The sequence below is a fragment of the Drosophila albomicans genome, chromosome 4 (assembly GCF_009650485.2).
Source record: "Drosophila albomicans strain 15112-1751.03 chromosome 4, ASM965048v2, whole genome shotgun sequence".
Classification (NCBI taxonomy): domain Eukaryota; kingdom Metazoa; phylum Arthropoda; class Insecta; order Diptera; family Drosophilidae; genus Drosophila; species Drosophila albomicans.
Window position 1 is genome coordinate 583315 of NC_047630.2, and position 22946 is coordinate 606260.

At 37.8% G+C, this 22946-nt stretch overlaps 2 protein-coding genes across 3 annotated transcripts; both read left to right on the forward strand.

The window, feature by feature from the left end:
* Positions 1–1608: 1608 nt before the first annotated feature.
* LOC117573171 (adapter molecule Crk) lies at positions 1609–3408 on the forward strand. Of its 2 annotated transcripts, none has more exons than XM_034256144.2 (6): positions 1609–1756; positions 1931–2053; positions 2160–2334; positions 2437–2565; positions 2815–2973; positions 3043–3408. In XM_034256144.2, the coding sequence occupies exons 1-6, from the start codon at positions 1725–1727 to the stop codon at positions 3298–3300; spliced, it is 876 nt and encodes a 291-aa protein (XP_034112035.1). In that variant the 5' UTR covers positions 1609–1724; the 3' UTR covers positions 3301–3408. The 2 variants fall into 2 exon arrangements, with proteins under 2 accessions (XP_034112035.1, XP_034112034.1); XM_034256143.2 differs by having other exon boundaries at positions 1610–1756; positions 2160–2364.
* Positions 3409–19534: 16126 nt separating this feature from the next.
* On the forward strand, positions 19535–22231 carry LOC117573172 (uncharacterized). Its single transcript, XM_034256145.2, has 2 exons — positions 19535–21987; positions 22058–22231. Exon 1 carries the CDS (start codon positions 19880–19882, stop codon positions 20732–20734), a length of 855 nt encoding a protein of 284 aa, XP_034112036.1. The 5' UTR covers positions 19535–19879; the 3' UTR covers positions 20735–21987; positions 22058–22231.
* Positions 22232–22946: the final 715 nt, after the last annotated feature.

Genomic DNA, 22946 nt, shown 5'->3' on the forward strand with positions numbered 1-22946 from the left:
TGTTTCAAGAGAAAATGCAGCGTTTATTTTTAATTTTTTTTAATTACCAGGGTTTATGTTTGTGTTTGGTTTGCCGATATAAGTGCCGAATAATAGGTTGTGTTTTTTTTTCGTCTGTGAAACAGCTGATTTGATATCTACATTGCATTATCGGAGTATCGAGCTGCAAAATTTTTAGTGCGCTGGGAACAGCGGATTGAAAATGACTGCTGTTTTTTTTTTTTTTTTTTTTGTTTATGGAGTTAGGCGGAAAGAACGCGATTTCGATCAATTTGGTGTGTTTCAGAATTCGACCCACTATTGTATGAGCTAAAAGAAATTTACAGTCGATGTAACCCATTTTGAATTAAATCAAAATATTGCGATATATTTCTCAAAATATACCGAGAACTCAAAAATGCTATAAAAAAAAAAAACCAAATAGTATATTTGGTATATAATTATAATACCACATTCAAAATATACCATAGACGACACCATATACCATATTGTCTGTCAACAACTATGACCCGTAGTAAGTAGGCGTTTTTGGTCATACGGACAGACGGACATGGCTAGATCGCCTCGACTGTTGACGCTGTTACCTGTTACGTACATTTCCTGCCGGCACAAAGTAATAATATCCTTTTACCCTATGGGTAGCGGGTATAAAAACATTATATATCATTCTGTATTATATTGCGACAAATTAATCCCATTAAAAAAAAAACATATATATAATTTATATTATTAACGTTTTATGATTTTTACAAATAATTTTTACAATAATAATAATAAACTATACAAATTTTCAGAAGCATACAAGACAAACAACTTTATTCTGATCCAAATGCAGTTAATCTATTCTTCCCGAAAAGTACATTTTTTATTTATGTCGTTTTATATCTTCATACAATTAATAGTGTTAACAAAAACAATTTAAAAATGGAGATATTAATAGACGTTTTTTAATATCCAAATTACGATATTATTCATTTCGAAGTTAGTAACAGCGAATAGCATATGTACGTCATACATTCAGTTCAGTCACAGATCGCATAAAAAACGATGTGTATGGGTGCATTTCGTGGCGCTGTACTTTTGTTTATATGTTTTCGTCTACACACATGCTCGCCTATATTGGGATGTGTATGCATGTGAAGTTTTGCAACGCGCAGTTGTATAATAACTTTTTAGAAAATAGAATATTTAAAATAGTAAGTAGTAAGCTAAACTTTTAAAAATTATAGTCGGTAAAATCCATTTTAATATTCACATTAAAAATGTAATGTATCTGGTATATTAGTTGTTTTCGTAGTTTCACATGAGACCTTCGACTGAACCTAGTGACGTACGCTGTGCGATGCGTTAGAGCCTTGAATCTCAAAATGAGCCGAAGAGGCTCTGGGGTTCTAATAGCAGCGCTCAGCTTTTCTAGGGTCGCAATAATACCGTTGCAAATTATACTTTTTGATTCTAGACTTGAGTATCTACGTATTATTGAGTTAGTGCCTTTATGCATTCTTTTCATAATATTTGATGGATGAACGTATCCATAAAATTGAATTCTTCAAAAAATATCGAAATCGAAACATTTGTAATCGAATATCTATTAGCAGTATCGAATTGAAACTGAGACCAAAAATAAGAACAAGAGTTAGAGCATACACAAAGAAAAAATTAAAGATTTCATTCTAAAATCGAACTGTTGCACGCCAAAAAATCATTATAAATTCTATTTTAATATGGATACATTTGATGTATCTGATAGAAGCAGGTAGGAATGTTCAATATGTATATGTACTTTCTATTAAAAAGTAATATAAATTTAGTTTTGTTTTGTACATAATTTGCATATGTATTGACATACACATACATATATATTATAAATAGTATATATGAGTTTAAAATTTATGAACTAATTGGTTAATCGCGATGTATATTGGTGTAGTTGGTACTTTGGATCCATGTCTCGGCAAGAAGCAACTGAGGTGTTAATGAATGAACGAGAACGTGGAGTTTTTTTGGTTCGTGACAGCAATTCAATAGAAGGCGATTATGTGCTTTGCGTGAGGTAATCGTAAACAATACTTATATACCATTATACAGTAGTTAGGTATTTATTGTTACTAAGTGAGCAAATTGTTGATTTTGTTGTTTTCAATATACATTTAATTTAGAGAAGACACTAAAGTGAGCAACTACATTATTAACAAAGTGCAGCAACAAGACCAAATTGTTTTCCGCATCGGTGATCAGTCATTTGAAAATTTACCAAAACTGCTTACGTTTTACACACTACATTATCTGGACACCACACCATTAAGACGACCAGCTCTGAAAAAAATTGAAAAGGTTATTGCCAAGTTTGATTTCGTTGGCAGTGTATGTACAACAAAAATACCATCAGTATTTATTGAATTTGAGATGTATTAGTAATTGTCATTTCCTTGTAAGGATCAAGATGATTTACCATTTCAAAGAGGCGAAGTGCTTACTATAATTCGAAAAGATGAGGATCAATGGTGGACTGCTCGCAGCTCTACGGGACAAATTGGACAAATACCGGTTCCCTACGTTCAAAAAGTATGTTGCCTTTTTACACAAATTTCTTAATTTTATGCCATATTCACTTTAAATAAAATCTAGTCATTACGCAATTTTCAGTGGAATTTATATTTTGTATTTTAGAAAACAGGTTCGCTACATTTTAAGCAACCGCGATACCCAATCGATTAACAGATTTCTCATTATGATGAAATGTTTAACAATAGTTTCATTGATTGAACCATTTCTATTGGAATAAATATTTTCTTTTATATTATAACTTTTTAGTTCTATGATGACTCTATAGGTGAAGATAATGTGGATCAGCCGACAACATTAAACATCAGTTCATGTTTAGCACGTACCAATATTTCATATAGTGCAAACTGCGACCCACCTACCGTATCGACTGGTCAGTTTAGTACATTAAAACGGACAGACTTAAACGTAAGTAAATGAATGTAATATTTGCCCCATGTTTTCCTTTGTATTATCTAATAAAAATGTTACTTTCAGCGAAAGCTCCCAGCCCGAGCACGTGTTAAGCAATCAAGAGTGCCAAACGCGTATGATAAGACTGCGCTCAAATTGGAAATTGGTGATATCATTAAAGTCACTAAAACCAATATTAATGGTCAATGGGAAGGCGAGTTGAATGGACGCAAGGGTCATTTTCCATTTACACACGTTGAGTTTGTTGAGGATTGTGACTTAAGCAGTAATTGTACGAATATCCGATTTAATAGCGCTAACGATTGGGTTGAACAACACTAACAATATAATTATATATGTATTTAAGTTAAGGAAATGTATGAACGAATAACATTTAAGTGGGGCTTATCAATTGTTAAACTATGAAATATATTGATTGATCATAGATAATTGAAATTCAGACGTTATTCCAAATTTTATATATAATCACATATATGAATAAGGTACAAAATAAATAAAATGGGCCCATCTCCGTTAATTTATAAATTAAATCTGCAATTATATTCACATTTTCACAATGCTTTAAAGTAAGAGATAAAATCGTTAGCAATGTTTCTAAATATAAATAGAAATTATATGAATTATTAGTTGAGAATAGGTATGTGTACGACAAAAGAAACTTCTCGGACGAAAAGATAACCTGATATCTTCTTTGATGGGTTCTCTTCCTTCTCACTTTAATTAACAAACTATAATATTTGGATTTTTTTATTTGTAATTTCTATTTTCTGGGTTTACAGTCTTCGTGACTACATATACAACTGCATACATGGCCTTTAGACTTCCTTCTCGACTGTGGGTACCCGCAACCCATTTTCAATAAACCCATATTCTACAAATATACCGAATTCATATACCGGAAAATACTAAAATATACCAAATTCTATATTTGATTCATAAATAGAGTACAACATTTAAAATAAATCATAAAATATACCAGATTATCACCCAAGCCAGACGTCTTTTGCCATTCAAAATCGTTTCTCAATACCTTCTACAATTTGTATCTGATCGCAGTCAATTCTATTTATCTTAATATATCATAATTATCACAATATATTTATTGATAAATACCAATACCAAGCAACACAAAAAAAAAAAACAAGTAGGAAAGATACAGTCGAGTATGCTCGACTGTAAGATACCCGCTACCCATTTTGAATTAAAGAAAAATATTTCGGTATTCTCAAATTATACCAAAAATACTAAATTTATTTGAAATGTTATATTTGGTATATTGATATAGTACCATATTCAAAATATACCGTTTCTGTCCATACAAAAGTATTTCTTTAATAACTTTGCAATTACTATAGTTATAATTATATATACAAAAATTCGTGGCTAGCCTTAAAATTATGCTTGTTATTCTTTTTTATTTGCGGGGGCGGAAGTGGGCGTGGCAAAATTTGAAACAAACTTGATCTGTGTGCAAACATAACAATGACGGACTTGGCTAGATCGACTCGGCTGTTGACGCTGATCAAGATTATATACACTTTATAGGGTCGGAGATGCCTCCTTCTACCTGTTACAAATATTTCCTGCCGGCACAAAATTATAATACCCTTCTACCCTATGGATAGCGGGTATAAAAAGTGTCGAAAATTATAGATTTTATAGTCTCTGAGATCTAGGTGTTTATACGGATAGACAGAGTCTCAGTCTCAGCTATAGACGGTGATCAAGAAAATATGTAAATACTTAATGAATATAAAATATATGTATATAGTAACATAACATACCCAGTAGAAGCGTACTACTAGACATTTTATGTTTACCTAACATATCTGGTCAAAGCTCCCAACAAACAAGTCACATACATATTCCAGACTACAAAGTAATTTACATAAACAAAGCAAGTCGCATACATATTGCGGACTACAAAGTAAGTTGCATAAGCAAAGCAAGTCGCATAATGCTTATAAAGCATATTCAGCATGTGCCGCCAAATCGCACATAGCTTAACCACGAATTGTACACGCGCGAATATGAGCCGCATACATGACAAGACAGCAAGAGCCATAAGCCCTTATTCCCGAAAACTGTCCGATTAGTCGTTAACCGTAAACTCGTTCAGTAAAAGAAAAATAATCTAAACAATAAAATAACTTAACTGAACTTTACCTGTGTAAAATTATTTAACTTAATTTTCAGTGTTGACCTTAGGCGGAAAATTATAATTACGCAAGTATATACCTTGTTGCTAATCTCAAATTAGATTAGAATCTTTAACTACGATTTGTTCAACTCTTAACTCTACTTAACACTTGCAAGCCAAAAAGTGTACACATTATATGTTAAGCAATAAAACATTTAATCAAATAAATGATAAATGAAATTATCTACGTTGTATTAATCCAAAAGGTAAGCGGAAAAAATTATTAGGGAATAACTGCCTAAATACATATATCTAAAAGTCAATTGCTTTAGTCCAATTTTAATTGGAATTGAAAATATTTTTCAGAATTTGAAGAATGAAAACCATTAATAATTTCATAGCTGAAAGTAGCATACCGAAATCCATCTAAAATTGCATAGTCAGCACGGCGAGAAGCACTTGCTTTAAAAGTCAGCCATGCACTTCGTCATGGATCGAAGAATGCTCGGTAAAATTTAATTTATGCCGAGACTGGCTCCTTGTATCATAACCGCCAAGACTACCCCCAATATATATAAATCTTTTTCCGCCTGCTTCAATGGATATAAATCTCTTTTCCAAGGGTCCATGAGTATGAGTGGCGTCAAACCTATACACAATATTTGGACGCCATAACTATCATCAAGTCGCCTAGCGATGCCAAGCATGGGCTTGTTGACGTGCGGACAAACAAAATTAATTTTTAAAACAACATGTATTAATCAGAAAAAGCGAAGATTTGTTAATACTTTGGATAGCTATTAAAATCAGCAACAGAGTCTATTGGTTATCAAAGACCCAAGCGATCTAAGCCATGCTCAGCGTTTATCATATGCAGTTTGTTACAATACCAGAAACACCGAAACTCTTTTTCTCCTAAGTCTAGGCAAATACCATCTTCACTGCCACCTAGTCAGGTGCAAGACCAACCATCGAATTGTCAATTGTCCAACAGTGACCACAAATTTCATACATCGTTATACTATATATCCATTAATCGACAAAATTAGGGACCTCGACCACAAACATCATAGCCGAATTCTGCTTTTCATCTGAGCCTTTACATACCTTTCCCTTAACGACAAAATGACCCAGCAATACAATAGGGAGCCATCTACAGACCAAGATTCGCTTCACCACCGCGCTATTTGCTTCGATGGCAAAGCCTAAACCAATGGCAATGGAAGTATGCCTATGTTTTTGATCCAGCAGACACGTGCCTGGATTATATATAGATATAGATAACATTAAAATTTTTCCGAATTCTTCTCAAGCCCAGATACTGACCTTCTGCTTCAGATGGTACTCTGTATTTAGGTAATTTTTCTATAATTAATAGTATTTCTAACATGCTTTCTGATCGTGATTATTTTATAGCTCTTTGGGATTTTAGTATTGCTGATATCTCATGGCATTCCGCCAAGATTTTTAATGGACTGTGCCCCTCTATATCCGACGTTTATATTGCTATTTTTTCGGTGTATCGTTGTCTCGGATTAATGATATTCTAAAATGTTTAAAAAGATCTCTAGACCTTTTTTTTGTTTTAGACTCAGATTCCTGTACTTTATCAAGAAACTCTCCAATATCCTCTCCTGAATATCCTAACCATCCCACCTTAGTGATTTTGCTTGAGCTGACATAAAACGCTTTAGAGTCTAGTTAAACGTTCTCGTTGATTTTGGAAAACCGATTTTGATAAACTTTCCCTGCTTATATCTCAAACTGACTTGTCACAACTTTCTTTGTCTAGGAACATGGATATAGCTGTTGAATTATTTTTATATTACTTTGAACTTGCTATTGTGTGTTCCATCAAGAATTCTACATAGGTCTGATAAGACCTTATGGTTTACTAAGAAATTATCGAGCTTAAAAAATCGTCGAGAAAAAACTCAAGGAAACTGGCTCTTCCCTTAATTTGCTGTTGCTCAAGGAACTTTCCGCACTAATAACAATGTGTGTTATAATGATTATTTGAGAAGGTGCAGAATAAGATTTCAGAGTGATCCAAAACGATTTTATGACTCTGTTAACTCGAAGCGTATAGCCGACAATATCTAATGGTCCTGGCATTGCAGATTTATTTGCTGACTTTTTCCCAACGACATATTCCGTTCTTATCCCCATCAGGTAAATTCAAATAATTTTATTTTTGGTTCTTTAATTAACGAAAGCTCTATTTTAACTTAACTATTGGCTATAAAATCTGTTTTTCCGGCAGGCCCCGGATATATTATTATTATATTGTTTAAATTATTTGTTAATTCATGATCTATTCAAAAAATCTGGAAAAACCGTATATTATACCTATCCTTAAAAAAGGGAATAAATCCCATGTTCAAAATTATCTAATTTTTCTCATAGCCTAATTGAGTGGATCTTCTCATATTTTTCCAATAGAATCCAGAATCCAGAATGTATGCCTTTATGCCTTATAATGCCTTTGTCTCTAAATCTGTCGAAGTTACTTCTGGTGTGACCCGGAGTAATCATTTGGGTCCTCTATTGCTCACTTTGTTCAATAATGATCTTCCTTCTGTTATTGAGCATTTCCGTGAACTTATGTACGCTAATGACGTTAAACTTTGCCTGACATTTAATGGTAGCCTTGCGAGCTCACGGTTGAAATGTGACCTTGATCGTCTAGAATCTTGGTGCAGAGTAAATACGTTAAATCTCAATTGCAATAAATGAAAGCTTTGGACCTTCTTTAGGGGTTCCGCAGGTAAATAACTCTGTTATCAAGATAGGATTTTTATTTTAATGTACTTGCGGTCAGGCAGGTAAAATCCTTTACTGAATCCTCCACAAGGGTGCCTAACTGGTAGCAGATCTCTTTTATTCCCCGATGTCTCAGGTTTTTTATCGAACTGACCAAGAAAGCTTGCCGTCAATCTCTATGGATGAAGACGAACGCCTCTTTCGGTCTTCTAGACCAAAAACAAAGCATCTATCCGCATTCGGGCTCGGTTTGATGGCGTAGATGGCCTATCTGCACAAAACAAAGAGAAACTTGCCTGGGCCGACGCTTGTCATGACAACCACCCTAACCTCCTTCCAAATACTACCAAGAATTGTCCACGATGAACAACGTCCTGCTGAGAGCCCCGAAAAGGACCTCCAAAGGTAGCAAAACCGTACAGAGAATAGACAACAAGGATTAAAAACCTCTTCGTAATTGTTCAGAATGAGTGAGCGCTTCAGCTCCTTAAAAGCAATATTCGGCATTTTCAACGAACGATTGGTCCATCTTATATAACAATGGCGGATAGCACTTTCTCCTTCATATCAATTAGAAGACTGAGGATCTGTTTTACAAGCACATCGGGTAAAGTGGTATCTAGATCCATCCTTGTCAGGAAGGAGTTGAAAACTCATATACTATCTAATTTTAGCACTGGTAATCTAATTGTGGCAGTGATGGTGACCTTTGAAGGACGAATGCTCATAGCATCTTGCTATGTGGCCACTTCCCGTTCTGCGGGACATGCCTGCTCCTCCAAAAAAACCTTTCTTACACTTCTATAGCGTTTGGGAAAATCCAGACGCTAATGAAAGGGGTAAATCAGTAATCGATTTCATTCCAGTCAATAAGTTGATGATAGCCAATATAGAAGAACTATCAACAACATTTTTGGCAGGTCCGGATGGAGTGCCCAATTTTGTGCTAAGGTATTGTGCTGGTAGTATCTGTAAACCGCTTTTTAATATGTTTGAATTATCCCCTAACCCATGCTCTTTTCCAAAAATCTGGAAATAGTCATAGATTTTACCTATCCTTAAAAAAGGGAACAAATCGAAAGTTCAAAATTATCGCGGTATATCTAAATTGTCTGCGATTCCGAAAGCATTTGAAAAAATCATAACTTCTCAACTGCAACATTTGCGTAAATCAATAATTTCACCTTACCAACATGGGTATGTGAAATCTAGGTCCACTTCTAATAACTTTTTGGAGTTCTCTTCTATTGTAATTAAAGGATTCGAGAATTAAATGTAAACAGATGTCATTTACACCGATTTTAGTAAGGCTTTTGGCTCAGTAAATTATCACCTATTACTGTATAAACTTAATCTTTTAGGGTTTCCTCATAGCCTAATTGAGTGGATCCCTCATACCTATCAAACAGAATTCAGAATGTTTATTATAATCGCTTTGTATCTAAATGTTTCGAAGTTACTTCTGGTGTGCCCTAGGGTAGTAATTTGGGTCCTCTCTTGTTCACTTTGTTCATAAATGATCTTCCCTCTGTTATTGAGCATTCCCGTGTACTTATGTAAGCTGATGACGTTAAGTTTTGCCTGACATTTAATGATAGTCTTGCGAGCTCACGGTTGAAATGTGACCTTGATCGTCTAGAATCTTGGTGCAGAGTAAATATGTATGTTACATCTCAATTGCAATAAATATAAGCTTATGACCTTCTGTAGGGGTTCTTCCCAGGTAAATAACTATGTTTTATATGATACTCACCTAGAGCGAATTGATGGTGTGAATGACTTAAAGGTTCTGCTTGATGCAAAACTAAAATTTGATAAACATATTTTGTCTGGTGTAAATAGGGCCATAGGTGTTCTGGGATTTATAAAACGCTGGTCGAAAGAGTTCAACGATCCCTTCATTACTAAAACTTTGTACGTCTCACTGGTTCGTCCTATCCTTGAGTACGGATCTCTTGTCTGGAATCCTCAGTATAGGGTTTATCAAGATAGGTTTGAGTCGGTGCAGAAAAAATTCTTGTAGTGCAAATTGCAATCCTAATATTAGATTACCACCTTATCGCAGTAGAATTTCATTACTAAATCTTCCTTCTCATTCTGAGCGTAGAACTAGGCAAGGTGTGCGCCGGAGGCGCTGCTCAAATCTCATTTCGCGGGATATTGGTGAGAATGATGACTAGCAGCTTTTTCCAAGTCTTCCAGTTATGACACCATTCCTTAAGGTGTTCAGTTTGGTGATGGTCTCTTTCGAAAGTAGGCATTGAGATGTCTAGCGTGTTTTCCATGCTGACAATGACCGGTTTGCCATGAGGCAACTGCCACCGCTCTGTCGATATTTTCTCATTAGGGTTCCATCTGCTAATAAGAGCAACGGCCAGATGAAGCCATTATCCTCCATTATCCTTTTCCATCCACACCTCAACTCCGTCCATTGTCACATTGTATGTGTGTTAATCTGCCGCGGTCCACCGGTGATAATACCCAAGATTTTTGATTGGGCTCTGTGCGTTTTCGCACAACTGACAGCCGTGGAAACCAAACGGCTTCATAAAGAAATGTAAGTTACTTCGTTTACTTCCGGGAGAGTGGTATTATTCACTTTGATAGGTATACGGTCTTGCCTGTTCGGGATAAATTTAACTTTAACTAAAATTTTTGGTCGTTTTCTTTTATTTGGCTGTATGCACACTGTATTCTGTGTATAGTGATTACCAGCATGGTCCTTGCGTTACTCTCTTCAAGCCAACGAACTACATCTTCATGGTTTTCTCAGAATTATCTCTCAATGCCCGTTCAAATTCGCATCGGGTTTCCTAAAACTTTAAATTAGGCTTTGGCGTAAGACTTGAGATCCATCAATAGAAAAACATAACATCGGAAAAGACTAGAAGTGTTGACGAAAATAATAAATGTACTAACGACCGGTGCTCCTCAACAAATTGTAAGGCTGACATTATTGCTATCCACGAAATGCGAGGGATATCTACTACAGCTGTCATCCAGATTGGCATGAGTTTAGTTGTGCCAAGATACGGTGCCGAGTCTTATATTTTTTGCCAAAGAATGAGAGACTTGCAACGATCTGAATTAGTGTTAAATTTTCCAGCATCACCCTGATATGTACGCACGCCATTACCTTGCTGTCTATAGTCGCTTTTCATCTCATAACTCTAAAATTCTGCTTGTTTTAAATGGCAAAGTTGAGTGAGAAAGTATCTTTGACACAACAGTCGTCTGGCTCGAAATAAGATTGATTATGTTGTAATTGATTGAAAGCATGCATCTAGCATTCTCGGCATACAATCGTGTCGTGGTCCTTGCATCCAAGGATCGCAGACGGCTAAGTGTGTCGAAGAATGAACGTCGATGTATGCTGAGAAAGCTGGAAATCGCAAAACTGCAATCACAACAACCAAAGGGTACGTCCACTAGACTCTCGGGCTCCCTTAGAGTTTCTGCTGAAGAAATGATTGTATTTCACCCATAAGGAATTCATGGTTTATGAGGAGTGCCGTAAAGCTCATCCACGCTGATGCTACACGAGCTACTGTTAAAGTTTACAAGGCAAGGAAGAAAGAAGAAAAACGTCTCTTTAGACGCAAGAATCGAGAGCAAGAAAGGCGGGAGTGTGAAAGCGTGGAAAACAGCAGATGCAGGAATGGCGCTCGCAACTTCTATGCGTTAAGCGTCTGACCCTAGGTTTTAAAACTAGTAGACATGCATGCAGAGTGATGACGGAAACCTGGTCACAGAAGCAGAAATCGCACTTGAGTGCATAGACTTAAAAACAATATAGAAAATGGTGCGGATGGCCTATCAGATTAATTGTTCAGGGCTGGCTGCGATGAGTTGTTAGGGAGCATGCACCAAGGGCCATGCTACTGGGCGTGCTAATTATCATGGCTTAAGCCTGACTCATGTCGCATATAAGGTTGTTACGAGCGTATTGGGGGATAGACTGAAACCACACGCTGAGGCACTAACTTCACCTTATCACCACGTACCATATTTTTGTCTTTTTGTAAAGCTGTTTTTGATACCAAGCGAGGACTCGGAAAATGTTGCAAATAAATAAATAAAAACACTTTTTCTTTTGTATAAAATTTCATTTTTTAAAGCACTTTATTGTCGCACTTGAAAATATACTTGTCATACTTTGAAAAAGTTGAGCAGCGCTCGCATCTCGAAAGTTTTGCATCCGGTGTCGATAAAAATGTTGGCTGTCAGCAGGATGCTCACAGCTTTGTCCTGATGAAGGGATATGAGGGACGTTGGGAACGCCCCCTCGTGTAAATTTGAGTCCTTTCAATGGTGGAAAGGCGAGCGAGAGTGGTTAAATGATCGTGCCTGGATAGGGGTCCGAGCCGGGTCCGCCTGTTCGTTGCGTCCTCGCTGACCGCTGAGGCAAGTGCTGCGTGCATCTTTGAAATGCGGTGGTCCTTATGACACACCCTGCAACTTCCCGGGCCGCAGTATAATTGCTCAGAGTGCTGGTGGGCTAGACAATTGGAGCAGTACTTATCAAGCTGACAGCTGAGAAATCGCTGGCACTTCCTCAGCGGATGGATTCCTGGGTACACGCTCTGTTGGGCTGCTGCTGCGGAAACAAAACAATGATTATTATAGTAGCCTCTTTATAAGTTCCAATGAACATGCATGTTAGTACAATAAAACAACACAGGACGACGAATATAGAGACGAAATATAAACTTATTTGTCTATCATTCCTTCTGACGGAGAGGTGTCAGTTTTGCGGTCCTCCATTGGGAGTAGAATCAGTTTGGCGGATAGTACCCCGCGCCGTGAGCAAATCTACGATCTCGACCTTTGTCTCGGTGCTTGGACTCGTCGTTAGTAGCCGTCCTAGGCGCCACTCGTTGGAGGGAAAGTTGTCTTCTTTCACGACGACCATGTCACCGGTCTGCAGGTTCCGTGTAGGGGATTGCCATTTGGTCCGTTTATGCAGCTCCCTCAGGTACTCATCCTTCCAATGAAAACAGAATTGTTGGTGAAGAACCTTCAGTCGCTGCCATCGATATAGGATGGAGGTGGCCGGTTGGTTAATTTCCGGTTCCAGCACCCAAATAAGCGGGCCTTCTACTAGAAAATGGCTAGTAGGTCCGTAGGGTCTTTGGACATCTGGGAGACCGGCCTCAAATTCTTCGAACGTATATTTGTTCGCCTTGTAAAAGAGTATTCTTTACGCCGGATGACTTTCATCACAGCGCAGCGAGACGCCCTCAATCCCATAGAATCCCCTTGCCATTAAGGAATGGATTCAAGTTTCGGACGGAACTTGAAGGAGAAGCCTGTTGTTCTTACTGCAGACAGTGGTATTCCTTCGGAAAGGTTTGGTGTTGAGATATGATGATCAATCGCTCTTGGTCCTGTGACAATTCATCAGCGTGGACCACGGTAGAGCATGGTATCAATAAAACGGAAAATGTAGGCGGCAGTCCGAAGTGCTCTAGTAAAGTCAGAGAACCTGCTCAGGAAATAAAGTAGGATGTAACTTGGCGATGTTACACATCTAATGCGCTGCTCCAGCAGAGTCTCCGATCATCCAAGCCAGAACTATTGTTGAATCATTCAAAAAAAAAAGGCTGGAAACTCTCGGTCGGAAGTTTCAGGAAGAGGACCCAGCTCAGTCAACACGACTGTGCCACACAGTTCCAGACGTGGCACTGATGGTGACTTGACAGGAGCCACTCTTGTTTTCGCAGTACGGAGATGCGTGGTCACTCTGTTTTCTGTCTCAACGCGGACGTAGATAGCCGCTCCATACGGTCTTTCTGAAGCATCAAAGAACCCGTAGTACTGGAGTCCGGATCTTACTCAGATCAGGTCAGCTCACGAGATACTCCAGATCCGCGCAAAAGATCCGCGGGCAGGGGTTTGTCACATTCGACAAGAAGTTTGCTTCACGTCCTCAATAGCCTCGAGTGTACGATAATGCTCGTTGAAGAACGTGCTTATATCTTGCCATACGGGAATCTTGGACTGCCCACCAAAGATTGCTCCAATAATAAGAATATAATCTTGTGGAGCTTTGAGGAGCAAAGAAACACCAGGATGCAGTCTGCGAATCGACTAGAAACGGAAATGTCTAAGTGCTCCAGAGCGCTCAAGCACCGCTGAATCGTGCTCTGCAGCTCCTTAATCGCTGCCCCCGACTCTTGTGAAATCGTGGACAGGTTGACGAGTATTTTGAGTTGGCTCGTGATCGGTAAGCGTTTGTTTTCAAAGCGCTCACAGAGAGCACTCCAAGCCGACTCAAAACCATCGTTCGTGAGCGGAAACTTGGCAATGATTTTGTTGGCCTCATCTACAGTTTTGGAATTAAGATGGAACAATTTCTCGACAGGAGTCAACCTTAGGTTGTTGACATAGATGGTCGTAAAAAGATCACGGAAGGTTGGCTAACGCAAGTAATCACCATGGAAAACTTCGGTGTCAACTGGAGGGAATCGGCAGGAGGCGCGGATGTGCCACTCATGATTGACCCGGATACTTGGGTAATTTGCCCCTTCACTTGGCCGAGACACCGCTCGTAAACTGAGTACCAGTCATCGTTTTTTGCCTCCATGTCTCTATGTCTTCGAGGTCGCCGTCTCGATGCAATGCATCAGCGGCCTCGACATTGTCCCAGAGAACTTGCAGCCGGTCACGACGGATCTCGTACGTATGTACGTTGTCGTCCTCTGTTTGTAGTGTATCAAAACCTTATCAGGCTTTAAAAGGCACTGATTGTCCGTCATCGAGCTTGGTAGGTTGCGTATTCTTAATATGCTCGGATCTAGCTCGTCGGATTGGTCGGGGTCTTTTCTCACTCGATCACTTGCGGCTACGCTAACACATCCAAATAGTAATACGCAAACGGTATGTACAATATTATACACAAAAAAGCTTTATAGAAAATAAAAATGAAGAATTAACGATTCAGTGGAGTTTCCTTCTAAGAAATTACCTAGTAGAGGAATCTAGATTTTTTGTTCCTCGTCTCTACCCTCCCGACCATGGTAACTGTCGAATTTTTTATGAGTTACCCCTACTTTAGTTCATATTTAATTCTTTTTATATATTCGACATCTTCTTTTCGTTTACTCGACAGACCATACTAAGAAAATTTAGCAAAAACATTATTTCATTCAGTACTTCATGTGATTTGTTTAATTATAAAAATAATTCAAGATACTGCGATTGATACATATTTATAATTAGATATGATTATATCTATAGGAATATTTACAAAATGACTTAAGGTCTGAGGCGTACTCGGGACAAATTCATTTAACATATTGGCACATTTATATAATCATTTGTATATCTTTTATGATACATTTGTAACTTGTAGTTTTTACTCAGATGTCGTTCTTCCTGTCATACCATGACGAAGATGAGTGACGAATGAATGATTGAATTTTGTTTGTGATGATAATGTACTATATTGAAAAATATACAGATGATTAATATAAATGTACCAAAATCAGAATTATTTAATTTTTTTGTTGTATCCACGAGTATGCCCCAACAATTTCAATTAGAATTATTAATTTTATGTTTTCTAATTTAATACAAAATAACTAGAAGATACCGACGATGAAATTCCTGTCGCTTTTCAGCAAATCATAGCAACAAAAGAGGAATGATTGATACTATATAAATGAATTTATTCATGTTGCATTGTGGATTGTTGTACTGTTGTTGTACTATGCGCTACTCATCCAGTGTATTCCTGGTCTTCAGGCACATAGGATTTATTAATAATCAATGTAATGCCAGTCCGTGATCTTTGTGTGTGTGTGGTGGACCTTCAGAATCAGAGTCTTTGGTGCTCCGATGACCAGCCAACCTTGTTATGACATCCAACCAAATCTGTGCACCCAATGGATTACAGATTATGTTCACTAGGGTCAGCGCTCTATAGTTGTGGTAGAGGTGGAATGGACCGCTAGAGAGAGGCTACCATCCGCCAGTGCTGAGCTAAATGAGACGAACTGCTGGGGATTCTCCGTCAGTATAATGAAGAGATATTGGTTATCACTGCACTCACAATTATTTTCACATACCTGTATTAGTTATCGAATTTAGCACTGCACTATTATATATATATTTATATATATGCGTATCTCCTAGCATATACTGTCACTAGTTGAGGTTGATTTGTTTTTTTCCTTTGCCAGATTATATAATTGTAGAACGTGGAGTTATAAAAATTTGGTTGCCGAGAGACAATAACAAGTAAGAAAGCTACAGTCGAGTGTACTCGACTGTGAGATAACCGCTACCCAATTTGAATAAAATCAATATGTTTTGCGGTATTATTCTCAAAATATACCGAATATACTGCATAAGTATTAAAAATATAACAAATATACCATAGACGAAATATACCATAGACGGCACAATATACCAGATTGTCGGCCAAAGCAACTAAGACCCCTAGTAAGTAGGCGTTTTTGCCCATACAAAAGTATTTCTTTAATAACTCCGACAATTTTTTTCTGATCGCAACAAAATTTTTAGGAATCATAACTACTCTAGTTATTATTGTACATACCAACTCTTTAAAATTACGCTTGTTATTCGATTTTTTTGATGTTCGTGGGCGAAAGTGGGCGTGGCAAAAATTTAAAACAAATTTGATCTGCGTGCAAACATAAGAAATGCTATCGAAAAAAATTAGAGCTCTATCTCTTATACAAGTAGTCTCTGAGATCTGGTGATCATACGGACAGACGGACAGACACACAGACACACAGACGGACAGACGGACATGGCTAGATCGTCTTGGCTGTTGACGTTGATCAAGAATATATATACTTTATAGGGTCGAAGATGCCTCCTTCTACCTGTTACATACATTTCCTGCCGGCACAAAGTATCTAATTGCTATTATCTAATTGCTTTTCTCTACTGCTCTACCGCATGGTAAGCCGAGCTTTTGCAAGAGCTTTGCGAAGACAGTGATAAGCAAGTGCAGATAGTGAGATGACTACGTTAGGGTGCGTCAATATTTAGAACAGAAAAAAAAGTTTGGAAATTTGGAACTCTTATATTACAATTGTCGGGAGCAACAGACGGCGCATTTTAATGTAATGCTGTGACAGCGTCTGCCAGCAGCGCTGCTTCTGCCGGCAGCACTGTATGCTCTCTGACACTGTTACATTACATTTATTTCGGCTAATTGCCTTTTCACTCTTGAATTGTTACTCTGTTGTATATCGTGTCGGTGGCGAAGCTTGAAAGTGTTCAAGTCACAGCCAAAACATAAGTGGTTACATATATGTACATATGTACCACAGCAATAAACATTTAATTTGAATTCGCGTGTTTTATTTATAAACAATATTCTTGCGAATAAAAGTTACTAAAAAAGCTTAGTAGCTCAACATTTGGAGGCCCCGGCGAGATACATATACTCTCGCTTAGTGTTGTGAATGCAATTGATTTGCATAAATAATTAGTGAAGTACCTAATAAATAATAACAATTGGTGAAACATTCAAAGTGCAAAGTGCTCTAGAGTTCGAAGAGATATATATAGTGACATATCGTAATTATTCCCCTATCTTCAAAATATCCTATTGCGTTCGCATAAAGATCATATTATATTCTAAACATAAACTTGTCGCGTCAGCGACAAGTAATAAACAAAAAGGTCCTATTGCATTCAAACAAAGATCATATTCTAAACATAAATTCGTCGCGACTGCGACCAACGACAAACAAAAAGATCCACCTCACGTCACTTTAAATTTTCCATTGCAATTTGAAGACTCAGCATTAAAACACTAACACATACACAAAACATTATACATATGTTAGCTCTAAGTCGCAAAAAGAAGTTTCTTGTTCAAACCCAAAGTTTTAAAGTCAGTTTTTAAAGACACTTTCCTCAGACAAGACGCGTAGCCCGTTAATCTTGCAATACCAATAAAGTTCGTCTCTAAGTTATTTAAAAATAAGTCATAATTGGCGCAGCCGGTAGGATATGCCGTAAAAGTTATAAATCAACAAACAGTCGTGACCGCTAAGGCTGATGTCAGAGTGCGCGCGAGAAGCGATATATTTTCGATCCTAGTAGACTTTGTCCTATAAAACAAAAATGTTGTATTCAAGAATTCTCTGAAAATTACTATATGTTATTAGAAAGGGAGTATTTAAAAGCTAGTAAATCTCAAATCGATTACGAAAACGAAGCAGTCACATTAGGAGACTACAAATTCACATTTCAAAATAGTGAAGAAAATTCCGAAGAAACTTATATTGAGGACTATACAAATCCACCCTTAAAGATAGACCCTTCAACTTTGCAATCGAAGATAAACTAAAAGAGTATAATGAGTTCAGTTAGAACATCTCAACAAAGGTGAAGTGGAAAAATTAAAAAAGGTTTTACACGAATTTCGCGACATCCAGTACAGGGAAAGTGACAATATGACTCACTAGTACGATCAAGCATTCAGTTCAAACAAAACATGAAGATCCAATATACAAGAGACCTTATAAATATCCACAAGCTTATGATCATGAGGTCAACAAACAAATCAATGAAATAATAGAGCAGGGTATAATTAGAAAATCTAAATTCCCCTGTTGTTCACCAATCTGGATTGTCTTTGGGCTTAAAAATGCTCCAGCGACTTTTCAACGCAGTATGAATAACTTACTTGAAGACTTGATCTTCAACGATTGTCTTGTATATCTAGATGATATCATTATTTACTCCACTTCATTGGAGGAACATATGTATATATCTCTTTCTAAAGTCTATTCAAGGCTTCGAGAAGCCAATTTGAAATTTCAACTTGAAAAGTGTGAATTATGAAAAAGGAAACAGAATTCGCTTGTGCATATAATTACCACGCAAGGCAATAAAACCAAACCCAAACAAAATCAAATTGTTGATTTTCCAATACCAAAAACGTCAAAAGAAATCAAGTCATGCGGATTTTACCGCAAATTCATTCCCAACTTTGCAAACATTGCAAAGCCAACGATACTTAAATTAAAGAAAAACGCAATTATAAATATTAAAGACCCTACATATGTGTGGCAGCATTTGAAAAATTCAAAGTTTTAATCACATCCGATCCAATATTAGTTTATCCAAATTTTGAGAAACCGTTCTCATTAACAACCGATGCTAGCAATTTTGCTATAGGCGCTGTTCTGTCACAAGAACATAAACCAATCTGCTATGCAAGTCGAACCCTAAATGAACATGGGCAACTAAATATTTCCGTTCTTACCTATTCGGTAGAAATTTCCAAATCTTAAGTGATCATAAACCATTAGTTTGGCTCTGTAATATTAAAGAATCTAATATGAAATTGGAAAGATGGAAGATCCAATTAAATGAGTATGATTATGAAATCAAATATTTACCAGGAAAGGAGAACAATGTAGCAGATGCTCTTTCGCGTATCAAAATAGAAGAAAACTTCCTAGGAGAAGATGCAGTTGGCTCAGGAGCAACTATACATAGCGCTCAAGCAGATAGTCAATATCACATACCTATAACCGAAAGGCATTTAAACTATTTTGACAAACACATAGAATTTCTAAAAGGTGATGATAACAAAGTCGAGACAACTCGCTATTTCCATAAATTAAACATGATAAAAGAATATCTTTGCTCAAAAAAGAGTATTGTCTATTTTCACAACGAAATAGATTTTCCAATTTTTCAAAGAGCTTATTTAGAAGTAATAAGTCTGAATAATTTAACTAAAGTAATGAAAACAAGTTTGAAATTAATTGACTTACAAACCTTCTACGAATGATTGCAAGTTGACACACAGCCTCCTCGTGGCACCGCCTGGGTAGCTATCTTAGCATCCGCTAGATAATGAGCTAATGTGTGCAGCGAGTCATCCGGACGGTAAATGGTTGAGCGCAGGGTTTGGAACCCGCCTCGGAAAAAAGAAGCCCAAGGAAAACCAAAGCGAAAGCCTCGAATAGGATCCCCCCTTATGTTGACGACCACCCCAAAATGAAAAAGGACTACGATTTAAGGATATGCACCTGGAATGTCCGAACCCTTAATTGGGAAGGTGCCTCTATCCAACTGGCGGATGCCCTCGAAAAATTAAAGGCTGACATTACCGCCATCCAGGAAATGAGATGGACAGGACAAGGTTGCTCCAAGCGAGCAAACTGCGATATCTACTACAGCTGCCATGCGGAGAGGCGCGAATTTGGATGCGGATTTGTAGTAAGCCGGAGACTTCGCCACCACGTCTCCAATTTTACCCCAGTGGGTGAACGGCTTGCTACAATCCGCGACAAAGCTAGATTTTTCAATCTTAGCATAATTTGCGCGCACGCCCCGACGGAGGAGAAGGACGATGCTGTTAAGGATGCACTCTACGGAATGCATGCCTCAAGCGTGATGGACGTGCGTACGTTTCGTGGAGTCAACATAGACTCGGACCACTATCTTATCGCAGCCAAGATACGCATGCGGCTATGCCGAGCGAAAAACGTACGCCCCATCACGCAACGAAAGCTTGACGTCACTAGGCTGCGATCACAACGGACAGCAACAGCCTACTCCACTCACTTCTCGGAACTGCTCCACCAACCTACCCCTCTCCCTGTTGACGCCGGCGGACTCTGGGCGCACATATCCCACTCCATGCGAGCTGCCGCTGAAATAACCATTGGGTTCAAGCGCCCACCCACACGGAACCAATGGTATGACGAGGAGTGTCGCGTCGCAGCTGCGGCAAAAAACGCCGCCTACAGAAAAACGCTGCAGTCTGGCGCAACGCGAGCTACGTGTGATCGTTACAGGGAGAACAGGAAGGAAGAGAGGCGACTTTTTAAATGGAAAAAATGGGAGTAAGAAAAGCGAGAGTGCGAGGAACTCGAGGTGTTGCAAGACAGAAATGATGCTCGAAAATTTTACCAACAAGTCAACCGTCTGACACATGGTTTCAAGACCGGAGCATCTAACTGTCGAGATGAAAACGGGAATCTGGTTACAGATACGCAGTGCACGCTGAGGTTATGGAGGGCGCATTTCTCCAAGCTGCTAGCAGGCGATGACGGCACCAATCCCGCCATTGGAGGAAGCAACCCGATACCACCAATCGACGACAATGTGGATATACCACTACCTAGCCATGACGAGGTCCGAGTTGCTATTATGCGACTCAAAAACAACAAAGCAGCCGGTGCTGATGGACTGCCTGCAGAGTTGTTTAAGGCCGGCGGCGAAGAACTGATAAGGTGAATGCATCAGCTCTTCTGCAAAATATAGCTAGAAGAAAGCATGCCCAACGATTGGAATCTCAGCGTCCTTTGTCCTGTGCTGAAGAAAGGCGACCCGACGATATGCGCCAACTACCGGGGAATCAGCCTGATTGCCATATCATATAAGGTCCTATCGAGCGTAATATGTGAACGACTGAAGCCATACACCAGCACACTGATCGGACCTTATCAGTGCGGCTTCAGACGTGGTAAATCCACATAAGTGTCCAGCTCCTTGCTTACGCTGATGATATTGACATCATTGGCCGCAGCAAGCGTGATGTCACTGCTGCATTTTCCGCTATCGAAAAAGAGTCAGCAAAAGTGGGTTTGGCGGTAAACGAGGGCAAGACGAAGTATATGCTGTCGACAAGCAGGGGACGACGAAGGGGACGTCCAAATCTCCGATGGAAGGACCAAGTAGAGCAGGACCTCAATCTACTGGGTATTTCCAATTGGAGGAGGCGCGCGAAGAGCAGAGGCGCCTGGAGGGAGACGCTGAGATCGGCCAAAACCCGAAATGGGAAGTAGTGCCACCTAATAATAAATAATAATAAAACAAAGCATAAAGCTACTAATAGAACCCCAGCAGACATTTTTATTTATGCAGGAACCCCTGAGTATAATTCACAAGAAAACAAAGTTGAAGTAGATACAAGATTTAGACAAGCCCCGTTAGTAAAGTCTAAAACAACGAACCCTTTCAAAAATACAGGTAATATAAAGAAACTTGACGAAAATCGTTTTGAAGAAACAAACAGAGGAAGAAAAGTAGCCCGTTATAAATCAAAATTTAAAATGAAAGTAATTAATAAAAGAGAATATTACAATCAACCCGCTCAGGTATCTTTAAACTGAAACTATTTAAACATGATCAAATAGATAATATTAATCATGAAAAATTAAATTTCAGCATGGTTCAATCCAATAACAAATTAAATTTTTCTGACGTCTTATATACCAATTGGCAATCTCGAAGTTACAACTTTCCAAATAATTCCATACCCAGACGGAAATTAATGAAAACATTGAAGGGAAATTTTATTTACATAATAACTTTGTTAGATATACTATTTCAAAAAAGTTCATAAATGACCAATGCATTGCAAATATAATAAAATATGTTATGAAACACCAGTTTGTACTTTCAATAAAGATCGCAAACAAGATCTTATCCAAATAGTATAACCAAATATTGTATTAACTTGGAATATAAAACAAACCAAACTAAACCAAAATTGTAACAATTTAGACATTTACATTGAAAAGGATAAAATAATCAAAATATTTAATTGTACAATCGAACTAAAAAATGTAAAATTATCAAATAGAGTCCAACAATTCACAACACTTATGCTTACAGAATACAATGTAACTAAAATAGTGCCATTATCAAACATAGAAACAAAAGAAACAAGTAAGAAAGCTACAGTCGAGTGTACTCGACTGTGAGATACCCGCTACCCATTTTGAATAAAAGAAATATATTTTGCGGTATTTTCTCAAAATATACTGCAAAAATACTAAAAAAAATATACCGAATGGTATATTTGGTATATCGACATAGTACCGTATTCAAAATATACCATAGACGGCTCAATATACCAGATTGTCAGCCAAAGCAACTAAGACCCCTAGTAAGTAGGCGTTTTTGCCCATACAAAAGTATTTCTTTAATAACTTCGACAATTTTTATCTGATCGCAACCAAATTTTTAGAAATCATAAATACTATAGTTATTATTGTATATACCAAAATTCGGAACTCTAGCTTTAAAATTACGCTTGTTATTCGATTTTTTT

Bases quoted from the DNA above. Each gene is read 5' to 3' on its own strand.
- LOC117573172 (XM_034256145.2), top strand. From the start codon at position 19,880: ATGAAAAAGGACTACGATTTAAGGATATGCACCTGGAATGTCCGAACC.
- LOC117573171 (XM_034256143.2), top strand. From the start codon at position 1,725: ATGGATACATTTGATGTATCTGATAGAAGCAG. The intron at 2,566-2,814 runs GTATGTTGCCTT...ATAACTTTTTAG, and splicing joins CGGTTCCCTACGTTCAAAAA to TTCTATGATGACTCTATAGG. The intron at 2,974-3,042 runs GTAAGTAAATGA...TGTTACTTTCAG, and splicing joins TAAAACGGACAGACTTAAAC to CGAAAGCTCCCAGCCCGAGC.